Source organism: Erigeron canadensis, chromosome 2, assembly GCF_010389155.1.
Source record: "Erigeron canadensis isolate Cc75 chromosome 2, C_canadensis_v1, whole genome shotgun sequence".
Lineage (NCBI taxonomy): Eukaryota > Viridiplantae > Streptophyta > Magnoliopsida > Asterales > Asteraceae > Erigeron > Erigeron canadensis.
This window is the reverse complement of record NC_057762.1, coordinates 41,787,263-41,809,831: the sequence shown is the minus strand read 5'-3', so window position 1 is coordinate 41,809,831 and position 22,569 is coordinate 41,787,263. Positions and strand designations below refer to the sequence as shown.

Genomic DNA, 22,569 nt, shown 5'->3' with positions numbered 1-22,569 from the left:
CACTTTTAGAACAAAACTAATAATAATAATTTATGATAACATGAGATTAACACTTGCTTAATCTCTGCAATGGTAGCTTAGTGGTGTGAAATATATGGCATAATGAGATTAGCGGTTGCGTGACGAGTTGTTATATTGAACTGAAGTAGATAATAACTGTTATTTAAAATTTACGAGTACTTTCACAATTAAATTGTTAGTACTATATTTACTGATGAAGCAAACCACCCTCTGAGCACAAGCAGACCATAACACAACAATGAAAAGTAAATTCAAATTTGCTGTGGGCATGATGGAATGTGTTGCTCACTTCCTCCCTATACATACCCTAAAAAGAATATTGAATATAAAAAGTAACTTTTCTGTTGTTATAAAAAGACCATACTATAATTGATTAGTATTTTCGGTGTAAGTAATTAGCTACCCAAACATTAGAGATCCCTGAATCTCCATTTGAAATGAGATGAAGAGATAAGGCAAAGCCAGCGGAAAGAAGGGCGCTAAAGAGCAATACCTTATTATTCTACAGGAAACTTCCTGAAAGAATATGGCAAGTTGAGTTCTGCAGGTATATGGTCGTTTGTCCTGTATCTAGCAGGGGGGGTTGCAAAAGGAAAATTAGAAAGACATAACATTCTTGTGATCTTTTGTAAGGGTAATGTGTATTACGTTTCAGATTCATAGATTGTCCCTAGCATATCGAGTTCAATTTCATTGTCTTCTGATCTCTCTTACTTGAATGTTAATAACAAACTCAATTAGCCTTGAAGTGCAGGGCATGGCATTCAATATGCATTTTACCTGCATGAAAGAATCACAGCGCCATCTTACAAGTTTAATCTATTTGTTTTCTCATATCAACAAGATGACCACTTAGAAGAAAAGAGATTCCTGAACTTTCCACTTTGAACAAGGGAGCACGATACAATGGCCCCATTCCAAGGCCGTAACTATGCAAAATCATTCATGATTTAGGAAACTAACATAACATTTGAAGTGAAAATTTCGAGCTAGTAGAGAATATTGCATATACTACAGTTTGTACAAGGGCTAATGAATATATAAGTTTTCCTTGAATATAGCATTGTCGTTGATATCAAGGTCGAAAACTATCTGCTTTTTCCTCACGGTTCAGCAGCACCACTTCTTATCTGATAAAGATACAAACTGTACAAAATGAAGGTCAAACTTGTCATTATCATATATTATGAACACACAGAGTATACAACTATGAGAGCTAGCACAACCTATGGCCATTTTTGTTTTTAAGTTAGCTCAAACCTATAAACTGATGCAAAAGACCCGTGACCCGATCCAATCCACAATGCGGTTAATTTAAATATCTTCTATTTTGATATGTTATATTTTATTTTTATATGTTATCTTTTTTATTTATTATGATAAATATGAATTGATTTGTTTCCTATTTTAGGGTGTCAAGATTAGTATAAATAAGGACTTTGGTTATTGTAAAATTCAGTTGAATTATTATTGAATTTATAAAAGTATGGACGTTTTGTCAAGAAAACCTATATGGTTTTTGGTATTTGATTAATCTATTGTCTTTAAGCCATTTGATTGCTAAGAAAACTGCATCAGTTGGTATCCGAGCTCAGGTTAATTCAAATGGCTCTGCGTGATGAGAACCACTTTTTTACTCGCCGAAAGAGGCAGCGATGAACTCGTGTTCTACTCACAAGATCGCAAGATCCAGGAAACTGACCCAAAAAGATGTCATCTGGGATGAGGTCATTGGGAAGGAGGATCCTGAAGACGGCGATGGTTACAAGTTTCAAGAAACCGACTCGGAGGCTTTCATCCAGGATGACAACTTTGAGAAGCAGGAGTATCTTGGGAATTGTAGCACCTTTTATCAATCACCTCCTATGTTTGATGAATACGAAGATGAAGAAGGGTATTATTGGATGACTTGTGTCGGAGTTACATGTAATATGTTTTGGGGTAAATTGAAGATTGATGCTGGAGTAGGGTACAACTTAGGCTTTACTAAAGCAAAATAGTGTTGCTCATAAGGAAGGAGTTGACTTGTAAAACGTTAATGACTTTATTTGCTGTTACAAGTTCGTTAGGTAGCGATGATGATGCGTTGGATTTGAAAGTGCCAATATCGCATAATGCAGAATGTTTGATATTTGAAAGATACAAGATATCATTGTCTAAGAATATGGAATTTATAAATGGAAGTGATTTTACAGTTAGTGGCAAGAAAATTTTGGTTGACGTAGATAGTGATTTGGGTTTCAAAATGGGTTACTTGAAATTAATGCAAGGAAATATGAAGGGGACGGTGGTGAATAAAAATCCATCTAATACATGTATTAAAAACAGTGGACCATCTAATTTATTTTCTCATGATATTAGATCGAGTTTAAAGTCTATTGAAACAAGCTCTATTCTTCGGGATTACGATATCATATTGCAATTGACAAGCGAGTCTACTGGATTACAAACTAAGGCCAATGCAAACAAAGCTATTAATTTGGATACTTATTTTGGTTTGAGGCCAAGACGACACAACCCGGGTCAACATTCTAGGTGATTCAGATCAGATGTGCATGGATCACAACCCGTTGTTCCTTTTGACCAAGGTGGATATGGTCCTAAGTCAAAACTCGAGGACGAGTTTTTTCGAAGAGGGAGAGAATGATGCAGAAGACCCGTGACCCGCTCCAACCCACAATGCGGTTAATTTAAATATCTTCTATTTTGATGTTATATTTTATTTTTATAAGTTATCTTTTTTATTTATTATGATAAATATGAATTGATTTGTTTCCTATTTTAGGGTATCAAGATTAGTATAAATAAGGATTTTGGTTATTGTTATTGTAAAATTTCGTTTAATTATTATTGAATTTATAAAAGTATTGACGTTTTGTCAAGAAAACCTATATGGTTTTTGGTATTTGATTAATCGATTGTCTTTGAGCCATTTGATTGCTAAGAAAACTGCATCATTATAGCTAATTTCTAAAACTTACCCATTTGACCCCCATTAGAGTAGAAATGGATTGATATTTGCCAACTCTATGAAATACCATGGAACTTTTTGAGCCTCTACTCTAGATTCTCTACACGGGCACCATGTTCACAAAGTTAAAATCCTCAGCTGACAATTAGGGCTAACTCACCAGAAGCATAAGAATTATGTCTACCACATACAAAGGATTTCATAAAGGTATCCCGGCTTAAATTTTTTGTTTCAATTTGTCTTCATCAGACAATAATTCTCAACGTCAATGGAATTTTGTCGATCTTTTTTAAGTTCTACAAGTGAGACGATGATCTAGTTATATGAAAGTTAAAACTAGAAAGCTATCTGCACAAAGTGTTGGTAGCTTCTAGCGGTTTCTCAAAAAAATTTGGTAGTTCTAGTGGTTCTCGGGAGATTTTTTTAGAAATCCGATGGTTTTTCTTTTGAGTGGGTGGAGAGGGTTGACATTTTCAGCCAGCCGCCTGCCACCGCCCACGGTGGTCGGTTGTCACCTACTGTAAAAGAGGGAGAGTTAAGAAAGAAGTGTGACACAGTGCATTTGTATTGCAGCTCCTCCCTTTAGAAAATGTGGGTAGATAAATGCTCTATATAATAGTATAGATATGACTGTACAAAGTAACTAAGACCTAGAGAAGAACCATGCTTTCTAAAGAGGATCTCAAACAAATGATAATGTGTCGAGCATTGGCCTGGCTAAGAGTACCTAGTGGATTTGATCTACTAAACATTAATTTCTTCTTTTTCGACACTTGCATCTATAAGACAATAACTTTTTATCACACTTCTGATTTTTTATTTGTCGTAATCTGTGATGCTAAGATCTTAGGGCCACAAGAGGAGCGTTCCTACAAGCGGTACTAGTCAACCTTCTGCTATGGCTGTTAAAGCTAGTTGCGAGGTCTTTGGAATTAGAGGCCACTGGACCTAACTAAGGGGCAGGCCAGGCATGTGAGGAGGCTAGCGTTGGGAGAAAACAGGCTGAGAAACAAGACATGTGAACAAACCAATATACTACCAATAGGTCTTCAAACACCAGGCAATCATAACAGCCTAATTCCTTCCAAAACGAAAATAAAATGTCGTGACAGTCCAATAATAAACATCTTAAGCATACTTCCTCCGGTCCTTTGCTTCTCTTCCCTCTTTCCTACTTAGGTGATAAGGCCCATTTCTCTTGCATCCTAAACAAGGATGGAGCCTCCTTACATGCCTCCTTAGATGTAATAAATGTACCTCAAGCACGAACATTTATTATTCTAAAACAACTGGTAACAGTGGTCCCATCGTATTTAACTCTAAAGAAAGTGTTATTGATGCCTCGATCTTTATTTTAAATATTATAGAAGGGAAAAGATTGTTCATTTATGCACTGGTATGAACAACAGTGATCAAGATGAGATGATTCCTAATATTATTATTTGATGAGTATTAACATTATTTTCTTATATTCAGTAGGTTACTCTGCTTTAGATAAAGATTAAAAATCAGACTTATTGTCAGAAATGGATTGTCTAGAGAGCTTATAGATGGGACCTAGACATGTAATTTTACGTTTCAGACTTTCAGGCTTAACTTGATTAGTAATTTTGATATTTTTGGAAGTGAACGTTTACCTCTCAAAAGTGAACCATGGGAGAGCCAATTGACCTCTTGAAAGTCCATTAACTATGTTTTAATTACAGTGCAATTTCTTAGTATTAACAACTTACCAAGTCGGTTTCATATCATGAACCTTCAGTTAAGCCTACATAACATCAACAACGTATTATGAACCCATCATGAAAAGAAGAGCTCCCATGCTAGGCTCTCGAGAATAATATCGAACTGCCTGACTAATCGTATCACTAGTCATAAGTTAATAAGATTACAATGAGTAGTCACTACAAATTGGTAGGACTGCTACCAGTCCTGACCAAACTAGAACCAGAAACATATATGCAGTTTGTCATGTCCTGTAATATACAAAACTGGAAGCTCAGTTTGGGCAGGTCCAAATTGGTTAACTCTAATGAACCTAATCTGTAATTATTATTAATTATTATTATTATTATTCCATATAGGCATATACGGATTTGCCATCATGCTCTGGGAAGCATATATCTTATGCTATACATTTACAATGATAATCATTACCATAGAGACCAATTAGTATTTAGTAAAGATGCATCGGAAGGAACAAATATCATGACAGCTACGAAAACAAATCACAAACCTGATGTGCAACCCGTTCTAGCCGTAACTTTTCTGGAGTTGATTCTCCTATCAAGTTCACCTTGGAACCATTATCCATTTGGTCTTCCTCGCTCCTTTCGCTAGAAGTACTTCCATTGACTAAAGCTCCTCTTTTCCTCTTCCTTTCGAAAGTGTACTTAATAACTCTATCAATCAAAGGTTGACTTGGAACCTCGTTAGTCTCAGACACCTTTGTCTTCGAATTCATTAATGGCGAGTCAGCATCATCATTATCACATTTAATAGACATATGTTCCTCTCTACCTTCATCAGAGTTCTCTTGAACGGGCGTATCAGTTAAATATTTGGCTGAACTTGGAGAAGTCAAACATGAATTATCAGATGCTATATCCATATAGTTTGCTTGCTCTAAAACTATATCTTTCTCTATTACTTTATCCTCCTTGGTAATTGACTTGGGGTTGATGCCATTTGTTTGCACAGAATATGATACCTTTGTATCCGAAGTGGTTTGTTCGCAAGCACGGATTCTTTGGGTACACGCATTTCTGTACAGCTCAGTTTCTTTGCTTCTCAATATTATAGACGGTAAATCAATGTTAGCAATTAAAGATTTCTTTAAAGGGAATAAAGAATTATAAAGTCTATGGCTTTTATTTGTCTGATCTACATATAAATTGGGTTGAACTTCTGAGGGAGGGAATGTAATGGGTTCACGATTTATTGTGTTGTCTGCTTGTACTGGATGCTTTAATTTTTTCAGTTGTGAGAATCTCCCGAGTTCTATCTCAACTGCTCTTAACTCTTCCCTGAGGTCTTTTACTATGTCTTCAGCCTCCTGAAGTTGTGCTTCGAGTTCTTCAATTTTCTTTTGTTGTGTACAGGATGTCATTGCCGCTTCACGAATCTGCAAAAGATTATGCAGCCAAACCAATGAGTTAAAATACTGCAATACACATATATTAAGCATTGTATTTACTCTGTTGCAAAAAAAATGAACCTTTTGTTCAAGTGTATAGTTAAACATGTTTCATTGTTATTGTATCCGCATAGCGAGTAGCAAACAAAAATTTCAATCAGAATATAGGATACCATAACAGAATAAATCAGGGGATGCATTTTAATAACATTTTGTTATGCTATGAAATGCTGAAGAAGAAAAATGACCAAGGATATGCATGTCCAGCTCCTAACCGGAAAGTCACCATTTTCACAAATCATCCTTGTGGTTTTACCAAAAAATCACGTTTCATCCTTTAAACTTCAAAATGACACTGGTAGTCCTTTATACGCGGATAATAGTCACGTTTCGTCCTTTAATCTAACGGATGATGGTCACATTTCATCCTTTAATCTAACGGATGATGTTCATGTTTCGTCCTTTATACGATCGACTAAAGGACGAAACGTGACCATTATCCGCGTATAAAGGACTTCCAGTGTCATTTCAAAGTTTAAAGGATGAAAAGTGATTTTTTGGTAAAACCACAAGGACGATTTTTGAAATTAACTCTATGTCCTAAACTTGACACTCTTGACAATTCCAATTAAAAAGAAACAGAGATTTTCCTTTCTTATTTCTTATTCAGTCACCAAACATCTAGAAGATCGGGACATAAAAGACACACAAAAGTTAAACAATTACGTGTTAACTAACTTGAAACACTCGAACGGCACCAAATTAACAAAGATGAAAATATGATTTCTCAAGATAATCAAGAAGAGGGAAAATAACTATAGGTTTTTCTTAGTAAAAAGACTAGACACACAAGTCAACCATCTCCCACCCCATAGCCAATTGGAATAAGTTCAAAAGTGAACATCTAGCATGTAATATCCACAAAGTGTTGTAAAGCTCCAAAAACACCAAGAAACACCAGGTTTACCAACCAAAGCGTCTTATTGTCAAAAACAGATGCTTTCCTTTATCTTAGATATAGTTGTCTTAAGATGGAAGCTCATGCTAGTTTTGAGGTAATTTATTCAGTTCCATTAGTTAATTAAATCATCAACCCTATCATATCCAGATTTACTTCCACTGTATTTTAAACGTCACACGCACCACATATTCACATCAAGACCTCACTACTTTTCTCTCATGAATCCAACAATTGTAAATGTCCTTTTCAGCCTCCAAATACTAAAGATGCATATTCTTATATGTGATCAAGACAGACCATATTACAAACCTTTTTGGACACCGCCTACATTTGCTTGAACTACTTGTAATTTATTTATCTGGTGATGCCTTGTAACAGCTTTTTCACTAAATGTGCTCATCAAGGTTTTCTTTAAAACCAAAAGAAATTCCATTTTTCTTCTTAACTTAAAAGCAGCCAAATGTGTACTATTGTCAAAATCAGATGCCAAAGCCCACAAGCATAAAGTGTAACTAATAGAGGTATTGTTTCCATTATTCACGATATGCTTATCTTAAATTCTTAAGATCCCAACTGAGGCTGGTTTTGAGTGGTTGGTTTACTCCATTAGCTCATCAACTCATCAAGGCCTATAGTATATCTAGATTTTCTTACCCCAACAATTATGGGAATCCTTTTTCTGCACTTAGCAAAGGTCTAGGTGTGTGTGTCCATTAATGTGATTGAGACCGAACATATTCTGAAGTAATTCCTATTGTGTCCATTAACACTCACCAGTCTTCTCAGCCTCAATCTTTCTAAACAGAATAATTTGAAGTAATTTCTATTGTGCACTAGTTGGTGATGCAATGGTTGTGTTGTGCCTATCTTTGACATCTTTCACTGAACTGCACCTATGTGAACATGTGACAACTAAAATGTTCTTGTAATCTAATATGAGTTGTTTGCATACGTGCTTTTATCGTTTCATCCTACTTTAAGAGTTTAAAGCAAACCATCGGAAGTAAAAATATAAGAAATGTGATGCCCAAGGTAAGTACTTGCCCCGATTTCTGTTACTACTGTACCAGGTAACTAGGGCCCTGTAAAGTACCTATAAATAAGCCTCCACAATCAGGAAATTCACAGAGGTATTCCGCCCTACTGCTTGGAGCAAAGAAATGGATATCAGAACTAACATCAGATTACAAATCTAGACATTGAAAACCTAAAAAAATCCAGAAGACTTTTAGAGATGCGAATGAAAATGGCAGCCGTAAACAATCATCCCACGTTGCCCCAGCCTGAAGCATGCTAAACTCTCTCAAACTGAATGTCAACACTCATCACTATGAAACTCAATAACCACAATCACAAACTATAAGAATGTGTTTAACTACATGGATAGTACAACATTGATCATAGACATATGAAATGAAAAGTAGACCTATTACATTATAAACACCTCTTATATACTCATTCATTCAATTTCATTAGCTAGAAAGAATAGAAACACCAAATTTCCGTCTTATTAATCAACTAATCACAAGACCATTTTTATACATGAAAGGAACCCAAACTTAGAATTTACCTACACTCGTCTAGTCTCCAATCGTCAAACCCACAAAAACCCAAAAACAATTCAGCTAAACTTCCAAGCAAACCAAACACAACTCTCAAAACGCTAACAAACCAAAAAAATATACAAAAACCCTTGAGCAAATTCTCAAACATCAGTCACCAAAAAATTAACATTTTTATTCTTTATACCTTAGAATCCATCATCTGTTTAAGTCTCGTAAGCATCCGAACCGCATCGTCTTTCGAATTCTTAAGTTCGTATTCAAACTGAACCGCTTTCTTTTCCGAAACCATAATCCGTGTCGCCGCTTCTTTTGCAGTATTCAATATGATATCCGCATAAGCTTTCTTTAGCTCCATTAATCTCTACACCACCAATCAAAAAAACCAGCAGAATACTCAAAAACAAGATCAACCCACCAAAAAAAAACAAAAATTTAACAAACCCAAATCAACAAAAACGGTTAAAAAAAACTTTTTTTAAAAGAAATATATTCATAACGTAACATCCGATTAAAGTTATCACCAGAATAAGTTAAATGGCGTCGGAAATTACCTCGCCAGCGTCCATTGTTAGAAGAAATTGATTTGAATTTTGTAGAGAAACAAAAATAAAAAAGGGCTGGTTGTTTGTTGTTCCCTGTGCGTAAGCAGCTGTCTGTTACGAACTGAAAGTTCTATGTTACAGTTTCACCCTTTGTTGTTTTCTAAATTACGTATATGCCATTATTTGGTTAAACTCGCGAACCCAGATGTTGTTGGACCGTTTTTTTTTTCATGTTTTTCGAATGGAAGTTTTGTAGTGGAGTGGTTTCTATGGGTGTGGCGTTACCATTTGTAAAGGTAAGTAAAAAAGGTAGGTGAAAGGTAAAGGTAAAAAGGATGAATGGTTAAGAGGTGTAGGTGATGAGTGAAGGTGAAGAGAGAAAGGTGATTATGATCACCTATCTAAAAAGACAAAATGTGTGGTCCATTTTTACATATTGATTAAATGTATTGTGTTTTTAATTAAATAAAAGTGAGACTAAATGATAGGTGAATGGTTAAAGGAAAAAGTATAAGGTGAATGAAATGAGAAGGTGATGCTGATTTGGCAGAAAAAAGTGTAGGTAAAAGGATGAACGGTTACGAATGGTCTAACCGGAGGTTACACATGGAAAAAAAATTATTTTTTTTTTATTAATCTTATTAGTAAATTTTGTTTTCGGGTAACAAGTCTAACCTCTAACAGGATGAGGTTGGAGTACATGGATACATAGGATCGAAATGAAAATTCAAATGAAAGATTAGTTATTGAGACTTGAGACTCTAATACTTAAATTTTAGGGGAAGTGAAGGTGGTGTTGGTAGGCATCTAAGTTGGGTGAAATCCCTCTCACATGCTAGTTTCTTTATTTATAAAAAACATGGGGGGTTAAAAAATTAGTATGTGAGGGGGATTTCACCCAACTTAGCTATGTGACAACATCACCTTTACTTTTCCCTAAATTTTTATACTTGTATGGCTATAAAAAATGTGAATAAATAACAATGTAGCATTGAAATCTATTTTTAAAGAAAAACTTTCTAGTTAAATAAGAAACTTAAATTTTTACTAGGTAAATCATGGGTATGCCTCGTATTATTGACTTGTTTATGTGTATGATTTCATCTAATCTTCATGATTGATAATTCGATATTGAGTCTAACAACTTTATTTCTCTATAAATGTATGAGTAAAGATTTCTTAATTTATAAAAATTTACGGTAAGGTAAAATTAAAATTTGACAATAAAGATAACTTAAAACTTTTTGATGTCCAAAACAAGTCTCAAATCCAATATATATGACATTTAACGGCATTTAGTAGAATATTATCATTGTTTCATATATTAATGTGTTTTAATGGTTAGATAGAAGCATATATGTGTACAGCAGTACAAGTAAATAAAACAAGAAACTGGATGAATGGCTCAAAAATCCTTGCTTGATTGAGTAATAAGTGTCTCTGCTTATGAAGATGGCTGCCACAGTTTATAAAATTGAAGAAGCAAGGTCTCTACTCTCTACTGATCTTTTGGAACACTCTGGGAACACCTTGGATGTGGCTGTAACAGACAAGTATAGCTTGCATTTGTTTGTACCAATGTAACATACATAAGGTATTGTCTAGTAGTAGTGGTTAGAGATGAGCATGAGGTTTTTGAAGTAGCATTTTTCATTTATTATTAAACTTTTGTAACATTTCCCTGAAACTTTTGGTTACAATAATGGCCGCCTACCTAAAATAGAAATTATTCGAAAGTAGGTTGCGTGAAATTAGAAAACAATCAACACCGAATTGGAAATAATAAAATTTGGTTACAATATTATGCAATTAGCCAGTCAAAATGATCAATGCTTCTCTCTACCAGTTTCTTCTACAGCTTTTGTATTTTCTAAATTTCAGGTGGGACGATGCTCATAAATTGCTGGATGAGATGATAACATGTGATTCATCAAATATTCATCAGGTGATTGGGCAGATGATTAGGGGAGATTATGATGATGCATCCAACTGGCAAATGGTGGAGCATGTTTTTGATAAACTTAACACTGAAGGCCGAGGTTTAAGATTAAGATTCTACAACACACTTCCGGAAGCTCTTTGGTGGTTAGGCCAGAAGGAACAAGCTACACGAGTGCTTCAAGAAGCAACAAAGAAAGGACCTTTTCCAGAAATATTTTGTAACAGTAAACGTGTTTGGTTTGTTGATCTACACAGGTATAATACAGCTCTTTTATCATCCTTTCAAAAAATAAGAGAAAATACACGTGTATCAAAAAGATGTATACACATCTTTGCTAGGCGTGGAAAATTCAACTCATTCATATATCTAACAAGTCCTACAGGTAGATTTTGAAAGATATCAGAAGAACTAAACGGGTTAAGCGGGTTGAAAGTTGCCAGAAGTGTGTCTCTAATGCATAAGCCTCCTAAAAAAAATTTTATTCAGAAAGTTAGGTTACTCTTGAAACGTTATCGTTCTTGTTATAATCTCCCACATCAGTTATTCCTAGGAAAATGGAAAAAAGTTGGACTAGTGTTTTGGGTTTCCGGCTTGTACAGAAAATGCATGTCTTGACCGATTCCCCAATTTGCCTGAACCCATCACTTTGCAGTATCTCTAATCTATGTATTTGATATATGATTGTGTGTAGGTTATGGCACGGTGGTGCATGTACAGCTATATCACTTTAGCTTGCAAATATGTATCAGATGTTAGTGGATGGGGAGGACCTTCCTCATCTAGCTTCGGTGGTTGTCGTGTAAATTCCTTTCACTTATATTTTCTTTTAAATATGTACCTTCAGATTGTTAGTTTTGACTAACGTAAATAGCATTTAGTTTGTTTCAAGATATGAGTTTTGCTTGACAATCAATTACTTGAACCTAACATTGTTCACTTGCATATATTTTTCTCAAGCAGAAGAGGCTAAACTGAGAAGAGCTCCATAACACGAGATTTTCCTGTTGTAAAGATGGCTCATTCGCTTTTAAAGGATAGTGTTTCATCTTCTTTCTGTTTACCTGGATGGAACAAGGGTAGAATTGTGTGTCAACGAGCACAACTCAAGAAGATTCTAAGCGACATGGAAACACAATCTGAAGAGGACGGGATCATCAATTTGAATAATGTCCCAATTCCTGTTCCGGATTCAAGAACCTACAAGGCTTGGGTCAGAAAAGGTGGTATGAATAATGGTGAAGTAATGATAGATATACATGGAGGGACCAAGACCGATACAAGAACAGAGCTATTCACGGCCCCCATTTAGAGAACTAGATACAACTGGTAAATCGCAGTCTAAAATGAGTAGAAAATCCCTATAGGTATGCATCCTTCGAAGGTTTCAATTTGCCTCAGGAACAAGTGATTAGAAACATATATGCATATGGGGAATAGTAGTAGTGAAACTGATGTTGTGATCATCGTTTAAGGTAGAATTTGAACCCAATTTTGCTCTATCGACTTGCTAACTCTCATTACCCATGGCTCATAGGCCAGTCTTTATGTACCTTTCTCATTTTCATTTACATTCACCTATGTTGGTTTAGTGACTTGCATTATGTTAGGTACCTGACGGGGATAAGATTTTTGAACGTGTTTAGATACTTTTCAGGGTTGCTTGATAGAAATGTGATCAACTTCTTGTAATGGAAATACAGATTTTGAAAACTATTGGGATGATTTGTTTCTCCAAAAATAAAAGTGAAAAGAGGGTGGAGAAAACATGGTTACTTATACTTTATAAGAGATATAGATACGTGTCATGTGTACATAACTTCAAGACATTATTTTGAATCCTTAAATGTGTTCGTTGCTTGGATGTAACGGTCTAGTGTATAAAAGGTCTCTGACCTGTTGGTAGGAAACCATGAATACATGAATGATGCATCAATGTGGCAAAGGGGATGCTCTATATGTCTATATATCATGTATGTACTATGTGTGTGGTGTATTTTTTGAAGCATGTGTGTGGTGTATTGTTGGCTTGTTGCGTTGGCGTGGCTCTGTGGCAGGATTTGGTATACTTGGTATATTGATGTGTTGGGTTGGCTCTACTCCGCAATAGCTTTTATTGTTTAGTGTTTAGTATGTTAGGATTAAAGAATTAATGGAACGAGAACGGTGCGCATTGCGGCGGTGATGGAGGTGACGACGGTGGCAGTGATGTAATGGCGGCGGCGGCGGTGGTGACGGGTGGTGGTGGCGGCGAGCGGCGAGAACAACGGTGGTGGTGGCGGAGATTGGTGGTGGTGGCGCTGGTGGCGCCGGTGAGTATTGAAAGCTATTGATGTAATGTGGCTATGATGTATAGTACATCATGCAATAGAATGCATACAGTGTTAAAACTGAAAATCAATATTGAAATTTTAAGTTCAATGTAGAAAATCAAAAATAAATTTGCTTTATAATATAATATAGATAAATGATGAGTATTTTTAGATTTCGATGGATTAAGATATTTTAATTTTATTTTTATAATAATTTAATATAGATTAATCATCCCTTGGTATTAGAGGTGTCAATTGGATAGGGTTCTGGTTAACGGGTTAAAAATATCCGAGCTCATCAAAATCTATCTAAATCTATCTAGATGATGAACCACCTATGTATCAAAATCTATCAAGATGATGAACCAACTATGCATTATTAAATTAAATGTTAAACGGACGGTCCAAACGCATTTTTTTTGTTTTTTAGGCAAGGAATGCAATTACCTCCATCCATTAGTATATAATATACCATCCATTATTTCTTCACCTTTCAATTTTATAATATAATTAGATTTAAACTAAATAACTAATGTACTACTTAAACGTTTACTATAGTTATCAATAAATAAATATAGAATAGTTAATACTTAGTAACTTTGTAGATAAAAGAGTCACAGTTAGTAAAACGGTAAACTAATGAGCTTTTCTCTTGTTCTAGTTACTTGCCCAATAGCCACCAACTGCCACTTTTCAGGGGATCTTGAGTTTGAGTCTTCCCAAATGCAAATTTGAGATAATCAGAGGATTATTAAGTAGTTGAATCATCCGGACACTAGTCTGGCTAGAGGATTAATTGGTACCAGATGGTATATGAGATCAAGAAGTTTCCATCCAATTACCTTTTTTTTTTTTAGTTACTAGTTACTTGAACTCAAACGTATGCCATCTGACCGTTTTTTAAATCTTGTAAAGAGGTCCCTGATGATATAAGCACTTAGACCTCTTTGGAAGTGGTCAACGATGTTATCAAAGTTTTATATAAGTTTTGTGGGTTACATATCTAAACTTATTTTTGTACATTCTTGGGTCAGTGGGTATATCCATATATAGTTTCTTCTTGTTTTGGTCTTGGAGTAGAAGACGGGATCGCTAGAGAGAAAAAACTAATTATAAATTGCGTATATAAATTTTGTTAAAGTTTAATCAGATGAATAATATAAAATAGCCAATTGAGATAAAAGATAGGAATTATGTGTTAATTAGTAAGTATTTTTTTTTCTTTTCTTGAAAGATAGGAATTGTTTTGATAATTGGGTTGAACAAGGTAACGATTATGTTGTTCTTTTCACATTTGTAATTGTCTCTCTAATTATAGGAAACGTTGATCGAATTGATGTGAAGTTGTGAACATATGAAGTCGTGACCCTTAGTATCCACTTAATATGATTGATTTGATTGTCACTAAACCAATATGCTCCTTTGGTGTGATGCAAAGGATGTTATCCTTTGCATTTGTCAATTGACAAGAGGCATGTTTTAATGTTTTATACGAGTGTTCTACGTGGTGCTTACCTGTTTGCCTTAACTACAACCTGCTTTTTGGATTTATAATCATTTTATGATCAAATAACCTGAAAGATCATGTAGTGGATGTTATGACTTGTAAGATGAAGAATAGAGTTGACTTTTTAATTACAGTCGATATTGATTTTATTTTCCATCTCAAAACGAGAGCAACATAAAACATTAGATCTCGAGATGCAGGCCATTCTAAAATTTTACGCAATTATGTAACTTCTATTGACAAATATGTACTTGCTTGGCAAACCCACTAATATTTCTGCCACATACTTGTTATAGGTGTTTCTCGAAATAGTTTTTCTATGTTCGGGTAGATTTATAACTGTGTACAATTTTCCCATAATTAATAATATCCTTAATGAAATGATTTACAACATAAATTCTTCAATACTTAACATAACTACGCTACCTCCTCTAAGGTTCTAACAACAATTACTTTTACATTCACCATCATTGTCTCCTCCATCACCCGTCACCGCCACCACTACCTCGCGTCGCTATCATTATCGTTGTCACATTGTGCGAGCATATTACTCATAGTTAAAATATAAGGATAATGCTACATCTTTTTTAAAGCTAATTGTGTTCATTATTTTGTAGAAAAAAAATTGTGTTCATTATTTTGTCCAATTCTCATATAACAAGCTACGGTCTAATCTAAAATGATTATTATAAGTTATCACTTAGAGGTGCTATTATTCGGATTACATATTTTAAAATCATTAAGATCTCATAGCACATGTGCATCATTACCAACTTAATTATTTTATTAGTTTTAAAACTTTACACTTATCGTTTGGATTGTAAGTTAAATTAATAACAAGGGGAAGGATGTCAATATAGAAAGAACTCATATAATTAAGAGTCCAATATGTATGAACTCATACCTAACAAATTTAGTATTCCTTTTAATTTCAAGCGAATAAGAATATTTATAGATTGAAAACCTATAAACAATATAGACCAATCAAAATAACAGAAACAACTGTGGAATGTGCATCAACATCAGATTTAAATATTACAAAGATAGGGTCAAAACCCAAATCAAAGCTTGATGAAATAAATCGCTAAAGTTTGATGAATTCGTCATAATACTCGCATTTACAAATTTACATGCAAATATAAACACTCGTACTAATTAGCAAAGAGGTTATATGTTACATGACAATATTCTAATTGTTGTTGTGTTTGTCATATGTTACAAGACTGGTGGATATGCAGGTTAGAGCTATGTTTGTTTGTAAAGAAGAAAATGTTATATACATGTGCTATATAGGTTAGATATATATATGTATTTGCAATTTTATTTGGGAAAATTATTATAATGGTCAAATTTTAGAGTGTATGTCCAAACATGGATACCTACATAAAAAATAACTATGATGGATTAATTTTCTTACTAACTAACCATATTAGTAAGAAATATTAATATCCAATCAAATGATGCCAAATATTTTTTTTGGTAAGCTCTACACAATAAAAATAAATATGCATCATAATTTCAAGTTATACAGCTTGAAACATAAATAAATAAACAATAAAACTATAAAAGTTTACCTTTTTTCACTTTGACATTTACCTTAACGATAACATGTATTTTTAAGTTGCTCCCAAACAAATGTCAAATGCTTGTGGGTTCGTGTATCACATATTCAATTCACAGGATTCAATATAGAATAAGATGATTGTGTGAGTTTGAGATAAGAGAAAACTTGATAGCATCATAGCTGAGAGTGTTATTCAAATTAGAGATTATTATAGACTTATAGTTAGTAACCCATCAAGGCGACAAAGCCATCATCGACTCCATAATAGATTGCTGAAGAAGATGGTTTTAGCTTAATATTATCGAGCTGATTCATCAACAAAGCTAATAGACATATGAAAAAAACTTTTAATAAAATAAAAAATCAAGTTGAAGAAGATGGTTTTAGCTTAATAGACATATTTTTGAATCTCCGACATTCTTTCCCTTCAGTTCCGAGTTAGGATAAATACAGTAAATATAACATCAATATACACAAAATACCAAAAAACTACTAGCCCTTAGACAATAGACACACAACCCGATTTGACTACCTAGGACCACCGTGTTTTGTTATTTCGCTAGCTTCTCATTTTGACGAGCTTTAATATTTGAAACTCGTCTCTTACCGGAAACATCTATTAAAATTTTTGTTTTTGACACTTGGTAAATATACTTCGCAGGTTCACTCCTTTTTTCATGTCATACAAATTAGGGTACAATAACCAAAGGTCTAGCCCAAGAACGAATTGAAGTGGTATATGCTTATCTTGTTGGGATTTTATCTCTCTCTCTCTCTATATATATATATATATATAATTCTTTATCTCAAAGTGATGATGTGGCATATCTCCGGTATCACCACATCATCTTTTTCCTACGTAGCGTTCCTACGTTGTTGGTATCTCAGAGATTGATACGTAAGCAACCACCTACACATATTGTATTTATTTATTTATTATAACATCTCTATTATTAAAAATATATAAAAAGCCATAATGGGACTCGAACCCGTGCGCTCGACTTCTTATAAAAATTGTATTAACCAATTCATCTAATTTAATGTTTGTTAATTTATACATGTCCCAAAACTAATAAAGTATTCCTCCATCCCTTAATTGCTTTACGTAAGTCGTAACATACAACTTAACCTCTTGATCAAATACTCTCTTTTTTTAAGCAAATTTATAAAAGTGTGTCACATTATATTCAAACTAAAAAAATGTGAAGTTTTAAAAATCAAACAATTTTAAGTGTAGACTTTCATATCTAATTTGTCACATCACTTTTGTCCACAATAGACATTTTTAGTTCAATATAGTTTTACACACATAAAAGCATGACAAACATTTTTCTTTCTTTTTTTTAAAACGGCGTGATAGTTGGTTAGTGGTTTGAACCCTAACAGTGACATCCAAGCGAACAGTTTGCTAGCGTTTGGAACCCGAATGCATCCTTGGAGACCAAGGGTGCGATAACACGCCCTGCACGCATCTGAAGAGGTAATGCCCGAAATCATGATTCATGAGGAATTGAGATTCTATACCTGGTCACCAAGCCAACATAGAGGGGCACATAGAGGGCCGGCCACTTGATGAACTTCTATAATTTATTCAAAATAATTAAAAGTGTGAATAATTTATCAATATGGATTGTCTAAAAAAATTCGTTATTATTATAACTATCATCAAACTTTTAATAATGAGTGAACAAATTTGATGACGTTGTTTTGACTGAGTCCGCCTAAAGAGCACACTCGCAATCCCCAATTAGATCCCGCCACTAGGATTCCAACTTTTTTTTTTTTATCAAAACATGTTATTATGTGTAAATAATCAAAAGGATAGTTGTTGGTGGTCTTTTTATTATTCTTTTCATAGTTGTAGTCTATGTTACCGTCTCATTAAAGTTATTACATGTTATATAAAATAAGATTGGTTATCTAAAAAAAGATATTAGAGTGTATGTGAGCACATAGGAATGTGTAATCTCCCAAACAGCTTTACTATATAAGAGAGTGAGATGGTTAAAGTTGTTTATAAGTGTATACAAAGCATTTAATACATAATGTATTCCCTTTTATTTGTTATTCATATTACGGGTTATCACGAAAAATATTGTCTTCACTTAAGTTGAACTTATGTCTCTATATACTTTATGTTTAGTTTTTTTAGAGAGACAAGAGTACATAAGGTAACAAAGTGGAAACTGACAGATAACCGAGTAGAACACCGCCCCACCCTATAGGTACCTATAGAGCGAGGAGCAAAGTGGTATGATGGTGGTGTCCAGTTTTTTCCCCACACTCCACCTTATTCGTTTTATTTTATTTTTGCTTTTTTGGTCTTCTTTTAAATGAGGAGAAGATGAAGAGGGATGAAAAAAATGAGGAGTGGAAAACAGGCTGTCCACCATGATATTTACAATTTTTTTTCTTATAATGTTGTTTTATTATTTTGTGATTTGTTGACATATTATTTAAATTTCTCAAAAAATAATGTTCGCTTTTCTATGAAATTTGTTCTCATATATCGAGTTTTTGTTAAGTTATTCATTAGAAATTTCGGTTAACTCGTGCAACGCACGGGCCAAAAACCTAGTTAACTATACAACTCTTTGTATCGATTATGGATGTTCACAATTTGAAAGGACTTCAACTTAGTTTATTCAAAACTTAAGGTTTAAAGTATAAATAATTAAAAATCAATTTAATTAATCATAGTCGAACTCAACTTCCCTTAAAAGAGATGTAGAATTCAAAACCCTAAATATATATGAAGGTCGAATTCGACTTCCCTTGTGAAGGGGAGGTCGAATTTCGTAACCTAATTTGACTCGAAAAAATTTAATTAAAAAAAAACTTTTAATAAAACATGAACATCCTAATTAGTTACGATTAGTTAAGCAATTAAATTAATCTAGTTTAATTTACTTATGCAATAATTAATTAACCTAACTAATTATATATGCAGAACAAGTTAATAAAACAATTAACTAATTAATTCCCTAAAGCGATCTATCATGCATGCAATATAACCAACTAATAAATAAATATATAAATAATGAAAGAAGACTAACCTCTTTGTAGAAACCCGGAGACGAGAACTCCGTCACGTACTAGAGCCCAAAGTAGGAACTCCTCTAAAGACTCGTACACACGAACGGATCTACAACACTTAGCTAAGTGCTAGCTATAACTTTCGTTATAACTAAATACCCACCGTATTTAAAAATAACTAGAAAAGCTAGCTCAAAAATCTCCAAGAGAGAATTTATTTGAAAAAGGGTGGTGATTTTTGACCCATGCTTTACAAGAGAGAAGAGAGAATTTATTTGAAAAAGAGTTTTAGGTCTCTATTTATAAAAATAGAAAACCCTTAGGTTTCCTTCTCCCAATCAATGTGGGACAAGGAAACATCCTTTTTTCCCTTTTTCCTTTTCTCGTGGCCGACCTAGTGTGGGACCCCGACCCATGGGTCGACTCATGATGCTTGATGTCCGATCCCGTTTTCGACCTGACTCGTGTTTCCGACCCGCTCGTCATTTCTAAATCTATTTTTGAAAACTTTCCAAAAATTACTTTTAGAAACTTTTAGTTATTATCCTTTACAATGATTATTTGTTATAAATATAAAGTTCAACTAAGCCATCCTCATTCTTTGCGTGCGACCCTAAAGGTTCATAAATATGAGACCCGTATTGGAATATTCTCATAATTTCAACATATCCGACCATTAATGGAAGTTTTACGTAGCTTCCTCCATCATCTGTTTCTTACATAACCTTTGGTCTTTATTTTCTTTTCATTTTGTGTTGAGAACCGTACAATTAATGGTGATATAGTTCCAAGGTTTTTTGGGATGGCTTTTAATCTATAAAGTTGGTAAATGGAAAAGATGGTTAGGTTACTAACTAAGGCCCGTCCTTATAAGGAACGGCGTCTAACCCATGTCTAACATTATTCATCAGTTTCTCTCTCCTCTAGACACACCAAGACACACCCCTACTTATAACCCCCACTTCTAACCCACTTCTAACACTATTCATCCATTATTATATTATTTCATTTTCATTTTTCACAAAACTAAACAAATCCATTTTATTAAAATTAAAACACATTTTATTATTAAAAAGCACATTACAATAATTAAAAAAAAAACATAAAACAGATTACATTTATTTTAAAACTTAAAAATTAAACTAAAAAACATAAATTGCGTAAAATAAAGTACTACGAATTAACGTTGACGGCCGCGTTCCGGGAGGTTCCAAACATGTTCAATCAGAGCATTGCGGAGTTCATGATGAGTCTGTCTACCGTGTAACTCCCCGTACATACGAAGCTGTGTTGAACACCTTTCATTCCATGTGCGAGTTGGGAGGACAATATTAGCTATAAACTCTTCTTCAAACGCTGTGATTGCGCCCCCGTTATCTTCAATGATCATGTTGTGTAGAATCACACAACATAACATGATACATTTTATCTTGTTTACACTGTAGGCCCAGGCTTGTTGCCCAACAATTTGGAAACGACCTTGAAGAACCCCGAATGCTCGCTCGACATCCTTCCTTGCAGCTTCTTGGTATCTCTTGAACTTGGTGGTTTTCGGCTCCATCGGGAACTTGAAAGACTTGACAAGGGTGACCCATTCAGGATATATACCATCAGCTAGGTAATATCCCTTTCCAAAGTGGCGGCCATTCACCGTAAATTCTACTTTAGGAGCCCTGTCCTGAAGTAAATCGTCGAACAAATCTGACTCGTTGAGGACGTTGATGTCGTTGTTCGAACCAGCAGGGCCAAAGTAAGCATGCCAGATCCACAAATCATATGAAGCAACCGCTTCAAGCATGATTGTGAGATGACCCTTGTCGCCTCGAGTGTACTGCCCTTGCCATGCCACCGGACAGTTCCTCCACCCCCAATGCATACAATCTATGCTACCAAGCATACCCAGAAAACCATGAACCTGCTCATGTTTAGCAGTTATCCGTTGGATATCTACTTCTGTTGGCCTTCTCAAGTACTCTTCTTGATACAAGTGTATGACACACTTGCAAAAAGCATCTAAACACGGGTACGCAGTATCTTGCGCCATTTGCAAGTACTCGTCCAAAGCATCAGCCTTATAGCTATACGCAAACTGGCGTATTGCAGAGGTACATTTCTGGAAAATGTTAAAACCAGGACGACCAGAAGCATCTGTCGGTGCTTTGTGGAAAAACTGAAAATGTTTCGGTAGCGGTTGAACGCTGTTAAAGGAGTGTATATCTCGCGCTATGCGGAGAAACATTTCCTTTCGCATTCTAAACCTTCTACGGAACATGTCGGGTGGGTAGGTGCAGTTAGGCGCAAAGTAATGATTGTATAAAAGTTTTGCAGCATCAAGGTGATCTCGATTGATCACCCTTCTAGTCAACTTGGGTGCTGAAGAACTTGAAGCTGCTTGGCCCTCGTTTTCTTCTTCGTCAAAGATAACGTTAAGACAAGCGGTTATTGCCTCAGGATTGAAAACTGCATTCATCTGTGAAACAGCTCGATTGATTGATTTGTATTCGGTTGCTTCTTAATCAGAGCTAGAAGAGGAGGAAGCTGATGAATCAGACATTTTTGTGTGAATGAAATGCTTTGAAAATGAGTAAATTATGTATGTTTGATAGTGTGATGTAAAATGGTTGTATGATAGAGGTATATATAGGAGAAGGAAAATTTAAAAAAACAAAAAACAAAAATCATCAAAAGTAGCCGTTAGTTTTAAAAAAATTTGAAAAATCATGTTTTTTTTTATTCGGCAAAAGATCCGTTGGTCGGACCCCACACGCACCACCAGACGTGCGTTCGATTTCGGACGCAAGCTCCCCGACGCCGGCTTAGACGCAACCGTGCTACTAGCGTCTGACTCGTTGGCTGCGTCGGACGCTCGAGAGACGCACGGAACGAGTGCTATAAGGACCGGCCTAACATGGTTGGGTGGTAAAAGAAGCATGATCAGGACAAGTACTTTTTCCGTTGAGAAAGAAAAATAATACATGACAACACATAATTTTATGTGTGTAAAACATTTCAACT

General features: G+C 34.7%; 2 protein-coding genes across 4 annotated transcripts; both read right to left on the bottom strand.

The window, feature by feature from the left end:
* Positions 1-873: 873 nt before the first annotated feature.
* Positions 874-9,308, bottom strand: LOC122586502. Of its 3 annotated transcripts, none has more exons than XM_043758484.1 (4): positions 9,206-9,308; positions 8,839-9,015; positions 5,229-6,116; positions 874-1,167 (listed from the first exon to the last, which is right to left on the bottom strand). In XM_043758484.1, the coding sequence occupies exons 1-4, from the start codon at positions 9,218-9,220 to the stop codon at positions 1,132-1,134; spliced, it is 1,116 nt and encodes a 371-aa protein (XP_043614419.1). In that variant the 5' UTR covers positions 9,221-9,308; the 3' UTR covers positions 874-1,131. The 3 variants fall into 3 exon arrangements, with proteins under 3 accessions (XP_043614419.1, XP_043614420.1, XP_043614421.1); XM_043758485.1 differs by having other exon boundaries at positions 874-1,151; XM_043758486.1 differs by lacking the exon at positions 9,206-9,308 and adding an exon at positions 8,183-8,232 and having other exon boundaries at positions 8,839-8,877.
* Positions 9,309-20,734: 11,426 nt separating this feature from the next.
* Positions 20,735-22,024, bottom strand: LOC122588287. Its single transcript, XM_043760401.1, has 2 exons — positions 21,341-22,024; positions 20,735-21,232 (listed from the first exon to the last, which is right to left on the bottom strand). The coding sequence occupies exons 1-2, from the start codon at positions 22,022-22,024 to the stop codon at positions 20,735-20,737; spliced, it is 1,182 nt and encodes a 393-aa protein (XP_043616336.1).
* Between the last annotated feature and the right edge of the window lie 545 nt (positions 22,025-22,569).

What these genes read in the sequence shown, in the direction of transcription:
- LOC122586502 (XM_043758484.1), bottom strand. An exon ending in AACAGATGATGGATTCTAAG is followed by an intron (nt 6,117 to 8,838) that starts GTATAAAGAATA and finishes AATCTTTTGCAG; the next exon opens with ATTCGTGAAGCGGCAATGAC. An exon ending in TAGAACGGGTTGCACATCAG is followed by an intron (nt 1,168 to 5,228) that starts GTTTGTGATTTG and finishes CATTTTGTACAG; the next exon opens with TTTGTATCTTTATCAGATAA.
- LOC122588287 (XM_043760401.1), bottom strand. Translation starts at nt 22,024, where the DNA reads ATGAATGCAGTTTTCAATCCTGAGGCAATAACCGCTTGTCTTAACGTT. An exon ending in TCACAATCATGCTTGAAGCG is followed by an intron (nt 21,233 to 21,340) that starts GTTGCTTCATAT and finishes GATTTACTTCAG; the next exon opens with GACAGGGCTCCTAAAGTAGA.